The sequence below is a fragment of the Prionailurus bengalensis genome, chromosome A2 (genome assembly GCF_016509475.1).
Source record: "Prionailurus bengalensis isolate Pbe53 chromosome A2, Fcat_Pben_1.1_paternal_pri, whole genome shotgun sequence".
NCBI classification, from domain to species: domain Eukaryota; kingdom Metazoa; phylum Chordata; class Mammalia; order Carnivora; family Felidae; genus Prionailurus; species Prionailurus bengalensis.
The window spans coordinates 12,731,666-12,747,181 of NC_057348.1; the positions used below are offsets into that span (position 1 = coordinate 12,731,666).

General features: G+C 55.0%; 1 protein-coding gene across 3 annotated transcripts in view; it reads left to right on the forward strand.

Moving 5' to 3' along the window:
- Positions 1-15,516, forward strand: part of SIN3B (SIN3 transcription regulator family member B) — a 37,466-nt gene that overhangs the window by 9,148 nt on the left and 12,802 nt on the right. For 2 of the 3 annotated variants that reach the window (XM_043590317.1, XM_043590319.1), the window contains exons 4-9: positions 154-354; positions 2,401-2,544; positions 8,305-8,427; positions 9,775-9,864; positions 10,334-10,452; positions 14,745-14,952. In XM_043590317.1, coding sequence (XP_043446252.1) covers positions 154-354; positions 2,401-2,544; positions 8,305-8,427; positions 9,775-9,864; positions 10,334-10,452; positions 14,745-14,952 — 885 coding nt within the window. The remainder of the gene's footprint in view (positions 1-153; positions 355-2,400; positions 2,545-8,304; positions 8,428-9,774; positions 9,865-10,333; positions 10,453-14,744; positions 14,953-15,516) is intronic. The other variant, XM_043590318.1, reaches the window with a different exon arrangement.

The window sequence follows — 15,516 nt, forward strand, 5'->3', positions numbered from 1 at the left end:
CCCAAAGGAACGTTTCCCTGCATCTCGTTAAAAACCTTGGCTCCGCGCTGGGTTTTGTGCTTGCTCTTTGCGCAGGCAGTGGCTCTGCCCGGCGTTCCTCACCCCTGTTCCCGGCGTCAGGACCGCCGGTAACTCGGGTCGTGCTGTTCGCAGGAGAATTCTCACAACCACAGCGACTGCACGGAGAACTTCAAGCAGCAGATGCTGTACAAGGAGGACAAAGCCCAGGTGCCCTTGGAGTCAGATTCCGTGGAGTTCAACAACGCCATCAGCTACGTGAACAAGATTAAGACCCGTTTTCTAGACCACCCGGAGATCTATAGATCGTTCTTGGAGATCTTGCACACTTACCAGGTGAGCGGCCTCCAGTCACACTTCGCCGGCGTTCATGGCACCGCATCCGAGGTGTTCACGTCGTCTGGTCTGAATTCGTCAAACCCTGTAAAATTCTGATCGGCTTTTTTTTTTTTTTTTTTTTTTAACTGCGATACAGTATACGTAACCTAAAACCCCCCACTTTAATCTTTTCTAAGTGTCCGGTTCATTGGCATTAACTGTGCAGCCATTACCCCGCTCCATTCCCAGAACCCTTTTCATCTTGCAAAACTGAGACTCTGTCCCCATTAAACACAAACTCCCCCAGCCCCTGGCTCCCACCATCCTGCTGTCTGTCTCTCTGAATTTGACGACTCCAGGGACCTCCTGTCATAAGTGGGATCATAACAGTATTTGTCCTTTGGTGTCCAGCTTCTTTCATTCACCGTGATGTCCTAAAGGTCCGTCCACGTTGTAGCCTATGTCAGAATCTCCTTCCTTTTTCAGGCCGAAGACTGTTTCGTGGCCTTGACACCCCAGTTGTGTTTATCCGTCCGTCCAATCGATGGCCACTTGGCCTGCTCCCGTGTTTTGGCTGTTGTGAATATGATACTGCTGTGAACATGGGCAGACCAGTACCTGTCGGAGTCCTGTTTAGTTACGATTTGATTTTATTTTTAATTTTTCTCAAGATTTTAGGTAATCTCTGCACCCAACATAGAACTTGAATTCAGAACCCCGAGGTCAAGAGTCATGTGCTCTACTGACTGAGCCAGCCAGGCGCCCCTCGTTAGGATTTTAATGTGCTCTTTGAGGCACCTCTGCATCCAAGAAGTACTAGGAAGCACCTAATACAGGGATTTAAAAAGGACCTAAGAAGCTGGTCTTCTTTTTATAAGAAGGCTTCGCGATTGTTTTGACAACACAGCTACCCTTTATTTATGCTAATTGCCAGCAAGTTCTGTGCACGGCCTGGGGCGACAGAGATAAGTGGTTGCTGCTTGGTTCGGTGTGGAAGGAGAAACTTAAGAGCTCTGCGGGGTGGAGAAAAAAAAGTGTGTGGGAGGAGGCCTGGGGTTCATGGTTGCCAACCCTGGACGGGGGTGGGGGGGTAGTAGGGGTCAGGAGGGGGAGATTCAGGTTGAATTTGACACACCAGTCAACCATCAGGCAGCTGAGTGTAGACAAAGGGTGGACTGTCTCGAAGCCAGGAAGGTCTGTGGAGTGCAGTCACAGGGGTCAGATCAGATAGAGGGCTTCAGGGGACCTGAGGGCTGGGAGGGAAATGTCAAGGCCTCTTGATGGGAGGGCTCGCTCCCCTTAGAGCCACGGAGCAGGAATGTCATGCTGTGTGCACTCTAGGGAGCCCCAGCACTGCCACCTTTGTTCTGTCACATCCTTGGGGATAAAGTTGACAGGGACTTATTTCTAATGGCCGTCTTGAGATCTGCTTGCTGTTTCCACCCCTCCCGACCCGGGTCCCCTCCAGTCTTCATCTTGTCGCTTTAAGCTCCAGGTCGGGCCGTCTTCCTTCAACCATTGGGGTCTTCGTGACTCCGGGTGGACAGGCCCCTCATCCTGGTAGTCCGTTCCCTTCAAGGTCCAGCCTTAGCTCCACGCTCCCCTCCCCCCTGCGCGGCAAAACACGCCCCTTCGCCCTTGGGAGGGGAGCGGGCTCGTCACTCACCTTGCGCTTCCCCAGCCTCTGGTTGAGGACACGCAAGGGTGGAGGCCAAGTCGTTGATGGCACGACTGTGCCCCGCTCTCATTCCGTCCACACTCCTACACAAGCCCCATCCCTGGCCAGGGCTCAGGCTGTGTCGTGCGGTGGGACCAGGACAAAAGCGTGCAGAGCTATTCTCCAGAGCGAGGGGGCCCAGCGCGGGGCACCCCGGGGTGTCAGCAGGATGGCAGGCCGCACTCCTGTCTCCTGGTGGTGGCGGTCACGGGCTCAGTCGGCCAGTTAGTTCTCTGTTCCGTGAGTCATCCCTCTGTCTCCTCCACAGCGGGATGCCTGAATGTCACAGCCTGGGGTGCCTCGTTCCTTGGCTAACGACTCATTTTCCCTTTCCCGAAAATCGGCAGAAGGAGCAGCTGAGCACGAAGGGCCGGCCATTCCGAGGCATGTCCGAGGAGGAGGTGTTCACCGAGGTGGCCAATCTCTTCCGGGGCCAGGAGGACCTGCTGTCCGAGTTTGGACAGTTCCTGCCTGAAGCCAAGCGCTCCCTGGTGAGTACAGAGTGTCCACTGTGACCCGAGGGCCACCTTCTTCTCAGCCGGGACCCTGTTTCTCAGGGCAGCCCTGAAGACCAGGCCAGCCTCACCCGCCCCCCCACCCCCACCCCCGCCCGGGACACACTGGCTTCCCCCAGAAGCCACACAGCGTGCAGACACCCATGGGCCCCCCATTCAGGCTCACGTCCACATCCTGCTGGGGCAGGTCCTGCTGTGGAGACCTGCCTGCAACCGGTGCCCTATGGGCAGGTGCAGGTGGGGGCGGTCCAAGGCAGCGTGGGGAACGGGGGGCACAGAGGGCGAGGAGGGGCTTGGGAGCGGAGGGCAGGCGCGCAGACCGCATCCTCGGCCTTTCCCCCCCTGCCGTGGCCTGAGGCCCGCCGGGCTGCCCTTGCCACATCCTTTTCATTTTATTTTCTGTGAATGTAAGGCTTTTTAAAACTTGAAGTGAGATTCACGTAACGTAAAATACACCATTTTGAAGCATTCGGGTCAGTGGCATTTGGTTCACAGTATTATTCAACCAGCACTTCTGTCCAGTTCCGGAGCATTTTCATCACCCCGAAGGAGACCCTGGCCCCGGGCGCGGGCACTCCCCGCTCCTCCTCGCCCAGCCCCCGGCACCCGCCAGGCTGCTTTCTGTCCCTGTAGATTGACCTATTCTGGACGTTTCGGGTAAAGGAGATCACATGTCACGTGGTCTTTAGTGTCTGGCTTCCACTCAGCGTGATGTCCCCGAGGTTCATCCACGTCATGACATGCGCCCAGCCCTCGTTCCTCGTTATGGCTGAGTCATACTCCTTTGTGTGGACGGACTACATTTGCTGTATCCCTTCCCCCGTTAGTGGACATCTGGGTTGTCTTCTTTTAGGGGATTGTGAGTGACGCTGCTGTGAACGGGCATGTGCAGGGATTGATTTGAGTCCCCGATTTCAGTTCTTTGGGGTCTATACCAAGGAGTGGAATTGCTGAGTCATACGGAGACTCTATGTTTAACTTTTTAAGGAGCTGCCAAAACTGTTCCACAGCAGCTGCACCGTTTTACATTCTCGCCGGCCGAGCACTTCACCTCGTCCCCGGCACTTGGTGGTTTTTGTTTCGTTTTGTTTAAAAATTTTTTTTCTAACATTTATTTATTTTTGAGAGACAGAGCGAAACAGAGCACGGGCTGGGGAGGGGCAGAGAGAGGGAGACACAGAATCCAAAGCAGGCTCCAGGCTCTGGGATGTCAGGCCAGAGCCCGACGCAGAGCTCGATTCAGCAGGGCTGAATCTGTTTATTAGCTTTATTTTTTATTTATTCTTAAAAGCTGATTTCGTTTTTGAGAGAGAACATGCAGGTGGGGGAGAGGCAGAGAGAGAGAGGGAGAGAGAGGATCCCCAGCAGGCTCCACACCGTCAGCACAGAGCCTGACTCAGGGCTGGAACCCGTGAATCGTGAGATCGTAACCTGAGGTGAAATCAAGAGTGGGATGTTTAACCGACTGAGCCACGCTGTTTGTTAGCTTTAATAGTCTTGTGTCTTCACTGGGAATTTTTATATACGTGATACCATGCCATCTGCTAATACAGCTTTCCTTCTTTTCCAATTTGGGTGCCTTTTATTTCTTTTTCTTGGCCTAATTGTTGTGTTGAACAGAAGTGGGAGCAGGCATCCCTTTCTTGGTGCTGACCTTAGAGGGGAGGCTTTCCGGCTTTCAACGGAGTGTGCTGGGAGCTTTGGGCTTGTCGTAAATGCCTGTTATCAGATTGAAGAAATGCTTTTCTATTCCTAGTTTGTTGACTGTTCCGTTTCCTCTTTTTGTTCCCTGCTTTGGACGTTGAGTCGGGGCGCGAGCACACAAGCGTGCCCACTGCTCCCCCTCCCCCCTGCCCCATCTTAGGGTATCACCACCTCTCCAGGGTCCCGCTTCTAAATGAAGATGTGGGGGGGGGCAGGGCTGGGAGCAGCAGTCTCGAGTCGGGGGCTTGGTGGGATGGGCACAGAAGTCTGGGTTTGGATGCCATCAACATTCTAGGTAGAATCGTGTGGCCTCCCAGTGTCCATGAGTGCCGTCTCTAAGTTGGGATACCACCCAGAAACACTTCCTGACTCAAAGTCCCAGAAGCTCTGTTCCTGTCAAGTCGGGAGCTGTAGCCTGTCCTTCCAACCTTCCTGGAGCCTTGGGCGTGCTCAGGGGCTGGAGGGCCGGGTCGGGCCCCGGGAGCACACAGTCTGGGCCGAGACACTGGCTCGGCCTCCATAGGGGGGCTTGAGCCAGCCACATCACCTCCTGCGCCTCGTTTCCTTGTGTCTCACGTGGGGATGATGGCCTTCCTGCTCAGATGCAGATTGGCAAGCTATCAAGTGCTTTGCGCTCAGCCCGGGACACACGCGGTACCCCAGAAAGAGCAGCTCTCGTTGTTCAGGGAAGGCGGGCGTAGGACCCAGACGGATTATCCCCCACCCTCTCCCAGCGCCAGCGTCCCCCCAGAGTGTCCGCCCAGGCGCAGGGCCTCCCTCTGCCCCGCCAGGACCGGCCTGCCACCCGGCCTGTGGGAGGCCCCTGGGGAGTACCCGGGGAGGGCTGAGCAGAGCCCCCTGGGGACAGGGAGCTCCCCTCTCCCAGAGGCTCTCAGCTGAGCCCACCTCCTCGTGTCCCCACCCTCGTGTGCGCTCTCGGCCCAGCGTGTCTCTCTGAAGTGCCACAGCCCATGGCCCTCCTCGGGCGGGCCCCCTTTTCCCACACAAGGCCCCCTGCGGTGCTGCGCGCGCCCTTGTGTTGGTGCGCCTGGGGTGCAGCTGTGCGCACTTGGGCCCCGGTAGCTGGGGCTGAGTGTTGCCGCCCGCCGGCTGGCCCCGACCCACCCCCTCCTGTGGCACACTCGGTGGGCTGTCGTGCTTTCGGATCGGGATCTCACACCTGGGCTCCGGCCTGTGTGGTGGCAGCTCTCGTCCCGGGCCCTGCCCTCGCTGGGGGCAGCGCGGAGGACAGGGGCAGCCCATCCTCGGGGCAGAGGTGCCTGGCCGAGTCCCAGGCCCGCTTTCGCGGTCCTGGCAGAGATCTGGGGGCCAGGGACGTCCCCTTTCTCAAGAGCGCCCTGCCTGGACAGGAGCTGGAGGTGCGGCACTGGGGGAGGGACCCTAGCAGGTCCTTGGGGCTGCGAGCCCTGCCTCTGCAGGAAGTTGGGAAAGCGGGCGCGGAGCCCCCCTCTGCTAGAGTTGTGGGGGGGGGGTGCACAGCAGACACGTGGTGACTCACAAACAGGCGGTCCGAACTCTGCAGGCCTGCAGCAGGCACAGCCTTACTTTCCCCTTGAGGTTTCAGTCTTGGTCCTGGGTCCTCAGTGCTGCGTGGGGCCGGCCTAGCCTTGTTCTCCGATTGCCATGGCCGCGCGCCCCCTGCTGGGCACCGCTGAGCATTTGTGAAGCTGGACGCTGACAAAGCCCGCCCTGGAAGAGTCAGTGTCTCCCTCCCCAAAAGCACCTGCCCACACAGTTTCTTTAAATAGCATCTGTTATCAATTCAGCAGAGGGTTTTTTTGTGTTTATTGATCAGAGCGTCTTGTACATTTTAACAGATTGAATGAATTTTTTTTAAACTATTAAAAGCACCCACATACAATCTGTTGTATAATTTGATCTTTTATTCACCATCCTTTATGTTAGTTTTTGAATTTCCATTAAGACTGCAGGAAAAAGAAACCAAAGATGAAATTCGATACTGTGCTAATTAAACGTGACCACTTGGCCTAAGAGGGGTCAACAAACTTTTTTTTTTAATATTTGTTTATTTTGAGAGAGAGAAGGCAGGAGCAGAGGAGGGGCAGAGAGAAAGAGAGGGAGAGAGAAAAACTCCCAAGCAGGCTCCGTGCTGTCAGCACAGAGCCCAACATGGGGCTTGATCCCACAAACCCTGAGATCGTGACCTGGGAGTCCGGTGCTTAACCCACTGAGCCACCCAGGTGCCCCAACAAACGTTTTATGAAGAGCCAGATAGTAAGTGTCTTAGGCTTTGCAGGCCAGTGGGTCTCTGTTGGCAAAGACTCGGCTCTGTCATTATGGCCAGAAAGCAGCTTTGGATGCTCTGTAAACCAGTGGGCGTGGCTACATGCCAGTAAAACTTTGTTTGCAAAAACAGGCCCAGCATGGGTAATATGTCAGCCCCTGGCCAAAGTGTCTTTGGGGGTCCGCCCGGCTCACACGTTCGTGATTGGGCACACATAACTAAAAAGTAAGAACTGTCTGAAGTATTAGAGAAACTCGATAATACCGAGCTTGTCTTCTGGCTGGAGAAGCCTGGCTGGGCGAGCGGTGGGTTTCCCTATCAGGCCCCTGGTCCCACTCGGCACATCACGGCGTCACCCAGCCGCCTCCTTTAGGAATCGGTGCTTGCACCTGTTCTGGCATCTACAACAAGAAATAGCGGTTGAAGATGGTTCTTTCGAGTAGCTTTGAATCTCTAGAAAACTGTTCTCCAGAGAAGTGTAATCAATCCCCTAAGGGCCAAGTTTTGCCGATAATTAAATGATGGGTCTTTAATATGATCAGTATAATTATTATGGTAAAAATCACACGTGTTCATGAGAAAACCAAGCGTTAATGAGAACATCAGTAAACTTCCCCTTCCCTGTCTCAGTTTCTAAGTCATTCTCTTCAGAGTTACGTACTCACAAATGTCTTACATTATCTTTCTAGAAGTTTCCTACACGTGCAAACGAATGTTTATTCTTCCATAAAAACTAAACATCCTCTTGTTTATCCTGCCCCTACATTTTTTTTTTCTTGTTCACGTAAGAATGTATCAGGTATGCCTGTCCCCAGCAGGGACACAGAGGACACGGACACAGAGTTCACTGGTATCTGATAGTTCCTGGCTATTTTGTTTGGCTACATCACACCTTGCTCACCCAGCCCACACTTCAGGCCAAGAGTACTCCTCCCTTCAGGTCGTGTCTCCATGTCCCAGGTTCGGTGGCTGGGTGGGACCTGGGACGTGGTGGGGTGACTGCGGGGTGCCTCTCTGGCCCAGCACGCATCTTGCAGAAAACCTTGCGGCCTGTCTGCCTCCCCAGCGTCTGCTCCGCTCTCCGCCACGTGCACATAGATGCAAATCCTGAACCGTTCTTCCGGAACTGCTTTTCGTAAATATGGCCGACACCCTGTAGACACCCCACTTGTGAGGAGCATCCCTGCCTATGAAGCGTAGGACCTGGGAGGACCAGTGACAAGCCCCTCGCTGCGTGCTGACTCTCCTCAAGACGTGTTTTCTCACTCGTAGAGAAGAATACAGACTCGGCTGGAAGCCCCGCCCCCCGCCCCCCTCCCCCGCAGGTGCCCTGGTAGCCGCTAGCTGCTTCCTCTTACTGCCAAGGCTGGTGCGTGCCAGTGTCCCCGCCTGAGATGCTCTTCCTTTCTACGGGGCACTCAGACATGCAGTCACATCCCCGTTGTCAGTGGTCTGTTGGGTGCGCCCAACTCTGGTGTCTCCCTGCTGTGCCCTCCTGCACCTGTCAGGACCCTCACCCATCCTGGCCTTTCCTGCACCTTCACCATGTTAAGATTACGATGATTTGGGTGCACGGTCTCTCCCCTAGTAAACGTGAGCATCTCGAGGCTGGAGTCGTCTTGCCTGCAGACGGGGCCCCTGGGCTGTGGCAGGCGGCATTCACTGGGGCCATGGGCCGAGCCAAAGGTGGTTCCACGCACTCAGACCCGCCAAGAGCCGGTCCCGAAGGGCCCAGCACTAATCGCCTCCTGTATTTGTGTTTTTAGTTCACAGGAAATGGACCGTGCGAAATGAACAGTGTCCAGAAGAGTGAGCATGAGAAGAATCTGGAACACAGCAAAAAGCGCTCTCGGCCCTCGCTCCTCCGTCCGGTGTCTGCACCAGCCAAGGTAACCGTCACCTGTGCACACAGGTGTCCACACATGTGGGCACCCGACAGCCTGGTCCTCGGGAGTAGATGGCCTCGGGAGCAATATGCAGAGGCTCCGAGCAGCAGACCCTGGGAATGGACCCTGGTCTGACTGGAATTCATCAGCTGTGGGACCTTAGGATGTCAGCTCACTCCTAAGGTGGCTGTTTACCTGTTACCCCTGGCTCACAGGATTGGTATGAGGAGTGTTACCTTTTCCGGTGGAAATAGGATGTACTGCTCAGTCTGCTCCTTTTTGCCATAATGGCTCTTTCATAGGCAGGGCCACCATGTGCGGTTGTGCAGGTCGGTCACTGCACAAGAAGCCCGCTGAGAGGTGAGAGAGGCTGAGATCCAGCTCCTGTCGCACTCATTACCTGTGATGGCGATTTTCTAATTCCGTCACATTTTGTGCATTTACTAGTTGGCTTTCTACTGTAAGGAAGAGCTTCTCTTCATCCCCATTTATCAGGTTACCTATACCGGCATGGACCCTGGGTTATAACCCATGATTTTCATTGTTTATCTTGGCATCTAAACTGTCTCAGATATGGCCAGTGGGGCCCCTTCAAGCTGGCTTCTGTGTCCTCTGGACATATCCCCAGCATTGGGAGATGATTTTGTAGGGTCCGCAACGCCTCAAGAGTGCTGGTCTAAGAGTGCTCTAAACTGGTCTAAGTCCAGTTTAGAGACAGAAGTCTTCACAGAGATTTAAAACCCAAGCTTCTTGGGGCATCTGGGTGGCTCAGTCGGTTAAGCACCCAACTCTTGATTTCAGCTCAGGTCATGATCTCGCGGTTCGTGGGTTTGAGCCCCGTGTGGGGCTCCGCGTTGACTGTGCAGAGCCTGCTTGGGATTCTCTGTTCCTTCCCCACATGCGTGCTCTCTCTCAAAATAAATTAAAAACAATTTTTTTTTTTTAAACCCGGGCTGATCCAAGAGATTGGATCATCCTGTCCTCTTCCCGTCCCCTTGCCCCCACCATCACAGCCCACAGGACAAAACAGGCAGGGGAGAGCGTTCTGATACTGTGTCCAGGGGCACGTCTCCCTTGCCGTTCCAATTTTGTGATGCTCCCGCCTGGCATCAAAAGCCCTAAGCTGCCGAGATTTAGATCCCAGATTGTGGGCAGGGCGGTTGTGACCGTCACCCTTCGCCAGGCCACGGAGGCTGAGGTGGGTGGTCCTGAGAATTCCTCCACAGGGGTCCGGGGCAGACCTCCCCCGGCCCCTCATGACGGTTGCTGTCGGGAGAGCTCAGTGTTGCCGATGTGGCAACTCTGACAAAGATGCACGGAGCCTTCACGGCACGGGATTTCTCTCCGCAGAAGAAAATGAAACTCCGAGGTACCAAAGACCTGTCCATCGCTGCCGTGGGCAAGTATGGCACGCTGCAGGAGTTCTCCTTCTTTGACAAGGTGAGCCGTCGAGGCCGGCCTCCCCCAGCTCGGACGTGCAGGATGGGAGCCCCGGGGAAGGGAGCTGGGAGGGTGGGGAGCTGCTGGGGCCGGCCCGGGAGAAGGGGCCGGCACCCAGCTTCCACAGCAGAGGGGGCGTGGGCAGGAGGCAGCAGGGCTCGGAGCCCCAGCAGGCTTGAGGACGCACGTCCGCCCCTCCTGAGCTGTATGGCTTTCCTAAAGCAAGGATGGTCCCGTGGTTCCCCCATCGGGGTCGGTGGCAGGAGCCAGCGAGATGGCCCCGTGCACGCACTGTCCACACCACGTTATCAGTTGCACGCAGAGCATTGCCCTGCGGCCCGCGGCCGTCACTCGAGGGCATGCCTGCGTTGGTGACTCTGTGCTCACCGAGCGGTGTCTGAGCCGAGCGAGGGGAGGGGTGAGGGTGGGGCCTGGCCCTCTGGGGCCCCCTGACCCCCTCTCCCCGCAGGTTCGCAGGGTGCTGAAGAGCCAGGAGGTCTACGAGAACTTCCTTCGGTGCATCGCACTCTTCAACCAGGAGCTCGTGTCCGGCTCTGAGCTCCTCCAGCTCGTCAGCCCGTTTCTCGGGTGAGTGACGCTTCCCAGGGCTTCCCACGTGGGTGTGTTTCCGGAAACTCCGTTCACCTTGCCGTTGGTCATCGCTTTCGAGAAAGAATGAAGCCTTCTTTTTTTTTTAATTTGGTTTTCAATCGCAAGGGTCATAGAGGTCGTAGGGGGAGCTGCAGTCGGAGGAAAGAACACAGGTCCTGGGCACTGTTCGCCCGTGGCGACATCTGTGGTCACGTGACAACCAGGATGTTGACTCTTGCCCAGTCCGCCCATCTCTTTTCAGGGTTTCCTGTTTCTAGTGTATGTGCGCGTGCGTGTTGATACAGCTCCGTCACCTGGGAAGCCTCGTGTGTCCGCCGCGGTCAAGATGCGGAGTGGCTTCAGACCCACAGGGGTGCTTGTGTTAACCTCTGATACCCTCACCCGTGTCCCTCCTACACGCCACTCCAGTCTCGGCCCCAACCCCCTGGCAACCGCTAACCTACACTCCACCTGTAGACCTTCCACAACAGAAGTGTGTAAATGGAATTATACCGTAGGTAACCTTCGGGTGATTGGGTTTTCATCACCCAGCATAAATCCCCTAGAGATTCACTTGCTACATGCTTTTAAAAACTACCAATCAGAAATTTCGAAGAAGGATGAAAGGGCCACCCAGCATCCTGGCTGTCCAGAGAGAAGCCCTGTTAGCGGGTCAGCGGCCTGCTTCCAGCATCCCCCGCTGCTGCAGGTGTGGGCGGACCCTTGGGGCTGGGGCAGCCGCTGGGGGGCAGAGATGTTCTAGGAGGTGAGTGCATGTGCCCAGTTTGTGCACAGTGTGCTTTCATGCCTCCTCACCAGCTCTGTCCCATCGGGCGAGTGTCCCAGCCAGTCTGAGCCTGCTCTCCGTTTATAGAGGTCCCGCACAGTCTTGGAGCGCTCCAAGTGGGCTGGACGCATAAGACCTTCGAAGTCGTGTCTGGAGCATGGCGAGTGCACATTATACGTGACCCACGGTATCTTACTTAGCGCTAAAGACGTCCCCAGGGACAGGTGCCTCCTGAGCCCTTTACTGTGAATTTAAAAAGTGTTTCTAATTTTCTTTTAATTTTTTTTGAGACAGAGACAGAGCATGAGCAAGGGAGGGGCAGAGAGAGAGAGGGAGACACAGGATCCCAAGCAGGCTCCAGGCTCTGAGCTGTCAGCACAGAGCCCGATGCAGGGCTGGAACTCACGACCAAGAGATCATGACCTGAGCTGAAGTCAGACGCTTAACCAACTGAGCCACCCAGGCGCCCCGAAAAAATGTTTTTAATTTTTAAAAAAGTGTATAAACTTAAAGCACAGATCCAGGAAACCACGTGACGGATGACTCCATGAGTCATGAATCATTTTTAGCCAAAGCCCCTTGTGCCCACCACCCAGGATACAAGTGGGCCTGGGCCGGCCCCCAGGAGCCCCTCCGTGTGCCATCCCATCATGCTCTCTGCCCCTTCAAAAGCATCACTGGGGAGTGAGCACCTCCCTACGCTACGGATGGCACAGGAACCACCAAGCACACGGCTCAGTCTTGCCCCTTTGTCTGGGTTTGGTCTTCTGATTCGTCCTGCGAGTCCCTCCCCCTTTTGTCCTTACTGTTGTGGTGTTGGTGCCCCCACACCTTGGGTGGGTTTTGCCACCTGCACCTTCACAGTCCCATCCTCCACGTCCCTCCGTCTATCCGGAGGCGGTGTCCGAGTTCTTTTTATGGTTCATTCATTTACTTATGTGTTCACTGGGGGTTGCAAAAGAGAAAATCTCAACAGTATTTTCCCACCTTTTGGCGACCCAGGGTAGATGCTTGGTTTCTCCCTTTATTGTGGTGTCAGGGTGATGAGTCACATTCTTGTCTCATCGGGACCAGTTAGGGACCAATTCTTTTTTTTCTTTTTAAGCATCATATGGACTCACGGACACATTAGATGTGTTTCTGTATATTTTAAAGATGGAGAAGCTGAGGCCCAGAATGACTACCTCTCACTTTCCCCAGAGACCAGCTCCTCAGAGAGAGCTTTGCCATGGTGACTGATGGGTCTGGGGTGGACCAGCCCGGCAGCTGGCCCTTCATTCATCCTCTCCCTCTGGTTATGAGCGTGGCCGTTGTTTCCCGTAAGTAGCATCATACTGTCAGGCTGGGCTGCAGCACCCTTTTTTTTTTTTAATTCAGTATTTCTTGGGCAGTGTCAGCGGTCAGTGTCAGACGTGAGCGTACGTGATCATTTTTAGCGACTGCATAATGTTCCCTTATTTGTATGTAGTGTGGTTTTCTCAGCAGGGTCTGTAACAGACATTGGTCTCCAGTTTCTTTCTGTAATCGGTGCTGAGATCATGGCTCCGTAGGTTGGGATACCCAAAGGTCAAGTTAGGGTCGTCAGGAGGTGCTTCCTTGGTGATTCTGAGAGAGGGTACCCACGTCAGGGTGACCCGTTCGCTTGGGTTAACTTTCCCAGGCTGGTAAAGCTGTGGTAACACTTTGAAAAACGGCCCAGAGCAGGGTGGTGTGGTTACTTACACCACTTCGGCCATACCGTGCCTGGCTTTTTATATGGACTTGGACTGCCTGCTCACTCCCACGGAAGCGTGTCTGTGAGCTCAGAATCCAGTGCTCGGCGCTGGTTCCTGGCCGGGCAGTGGGCGCTGTTGTTGGAAAGACGAAGTGCCGTGACGAGCGAGGGGCCCCTGGAGGCCTGTGTGGGGCGGGGAATGCCGCACGTGGCCTTGGCCTGCCCAGCTGGGCACGTCACCAGCCCCCAGTCCGAAGCGGGCCTCTGCTTCCTACCAGCGGAGCGAGAGTTTCTTTGTTCGCCAAATGGCCAAACCTACTTCCTGCAGTTGTCGGCGGGATTAAGGGAGAAGAATGAAGGAACTCAGAATTTGAGGTACTGAGCAGGTGGGCAGCGTTGGGTCGGGGTCCGCTGTTCCCACGTCCGCATGCCGAGAGCGGTGTGGGGGCAGCAGGCCTCTCTGATTGCTCGCCTTGATGTGAGGCCCGGCTGGGCGAGCATTCACCTCGACAAGGCCTCTCTTGCGTTGTGAGCCTCGGTGTGGGTTTGCACACCCACAGGCAGCCAGGCTCGGGGGCCCAGAGATCTGCCACCTGGTGATGGCACAGCCTTAGTCGGGGCCGGAGTGGGGTGTGCCGGAGTGACCGTTTCCCCTTCCGAGCGTTCGTAGTTTCTGCTTATGCCGACTGCAGCCTCCGGTGGCCTCTGCACTGGTTTTGCGGATGTTTTCCATCCCCGTGTTTCCATTCGCTTGTGTGTTTTCCTTGTGAGCTGAGTTGGCAGGGGGTCCTTACAGCTGGGGCACAGTGGACGTCCGTCTCAGGAGAGGAGGCCATGGGTCACGAAGGAAGGAAGCTGCCGGAAGGCAGGTCACCATGCCACCTGTCAAAGTAACTATCCTTTTGGTAGGATTTCATACTCATTTAATCACAGATCCAGGTGACGTTGGGGGCCAGTTGTGTTCAGATCTTCCCATTGCACGGCCATTACGTTACGACTCATGTGAACTTGTCTGCGGAGGGATCCTTTCCTGGGAGGGATCGCCCTAGGGGAGGCTTCTCCCTCAGGGAGGAAGGCTCTGGAGCAGGGGTTGGCAGACTTTTATCTGTCTGGGGCCAGGGGTGGCACTACGGAACTCTGGCATTGTGCAAAAGCAGCCACAGACCATACTAAGCAATGGACACAACGATGTACCCATAAAACTTTATTTGCAAGGACGGGCATGGACAGCTTGCCAATAGTTCACCGACCCCAGGCCTGATGCCCAACCTCTTCCGGTTAAAGAACATCACTGTCGGGGCGCCTGGGTGGCTCAGTGGGATAAGCATCCGACTCTGGATTGTGGCTCAGGTCACGATCTCATGGTTTGTGAGATTGAGCCCCATGTGGGGCTCCGCACTCAGTGTGGAGATTCTCTCCCTCTCTGCCCCTTCCCCCGTGCACGTGCGGGCGTGCTCTCTCTCTCTCTCGCTCTCTTTCAAATAAATACAATTTAAAGAACATCACTAACCCCAGCTTCTGCCAGTCTAAGTTGTCTATTCCAGCATGTTTCAAGGCTCTCCTGTTAGTGGCGGGACCTGGCTGGTGACAAAGGGGTGGGAGGGAGATTTACTCACCATTTGAGGGCATCGCACACATCTGGTGCTTGGTTCCGCCTTTCGCCACTCCTCTCTGACCACCTTTAGCAGGTGTCTACATGAAGCCATTCTGAAACCTCCAGGTCCGTCTCAGAAAGCCGCCCCCCCGCCACCCCGGAATCCAACTTACTCTTTGTCTTTCTTTCTGAAGGAAATTTCCAGAACTCTTTGCACAGTTCAAGTCCTTCCTGGGGGTAAAGGAGCTGTCATTCGCCCCGCCCATGAGCGACAGATCCGGGGATGGAATCAGCCGGGAAATTGACTACGCATCTTGCAAACGCATTGGATCCAGCTACCGAGCGCTCCCCAAAACCTACCAGCAGCCCAAGTGCAGTGGGAGGACAGCCATCTGCAAGGAGGTAGTGCCACAGTAACAGCCATCACCCCCATGCTTTACAGAAAAGAACTGAGTGTTGACCCCCTAAATACTGAATGATGGATGGTGCTGGGGTGTGGCCAGACAAAATGCCTGCACTGAGAGGATGGTTTCTTCTCCTGCTGGTGGTTTTGGCACACCGTGGAACAGACGATGCTGGCGTAGGCTTTGGCATGTTCTTCTGTCGTTTAGACTTAACGTTTCTTTCCTGCCGTCAGCCTGCTCTGTCCCGGGTTTGCTGTGCTTGGTATGTTCCATTTAGCTTGACCATTGAGTACTTTTTCAGGGTTAGTAGACAAGAGCATTCCTCTGTTTCCATAATTCAAGAGTGCTTGCTGGATTTCAGGATATGTAGCCCAGGAGTTAGTAAACTAAAATCCGGCCCATGCCTGTGTTTGTAAATAAAGTTTTGTTGGCACATAGACATGCCCGTTCATTTACATAGCGCCTGTGACTGCCATTAGCAGGACAGAGGCAGAGTTGAATAGTCCTGACAGACGGGGTGGCCTGCCAAACCTAAAATGTTTCGTATCTGGCCCTTTACAGA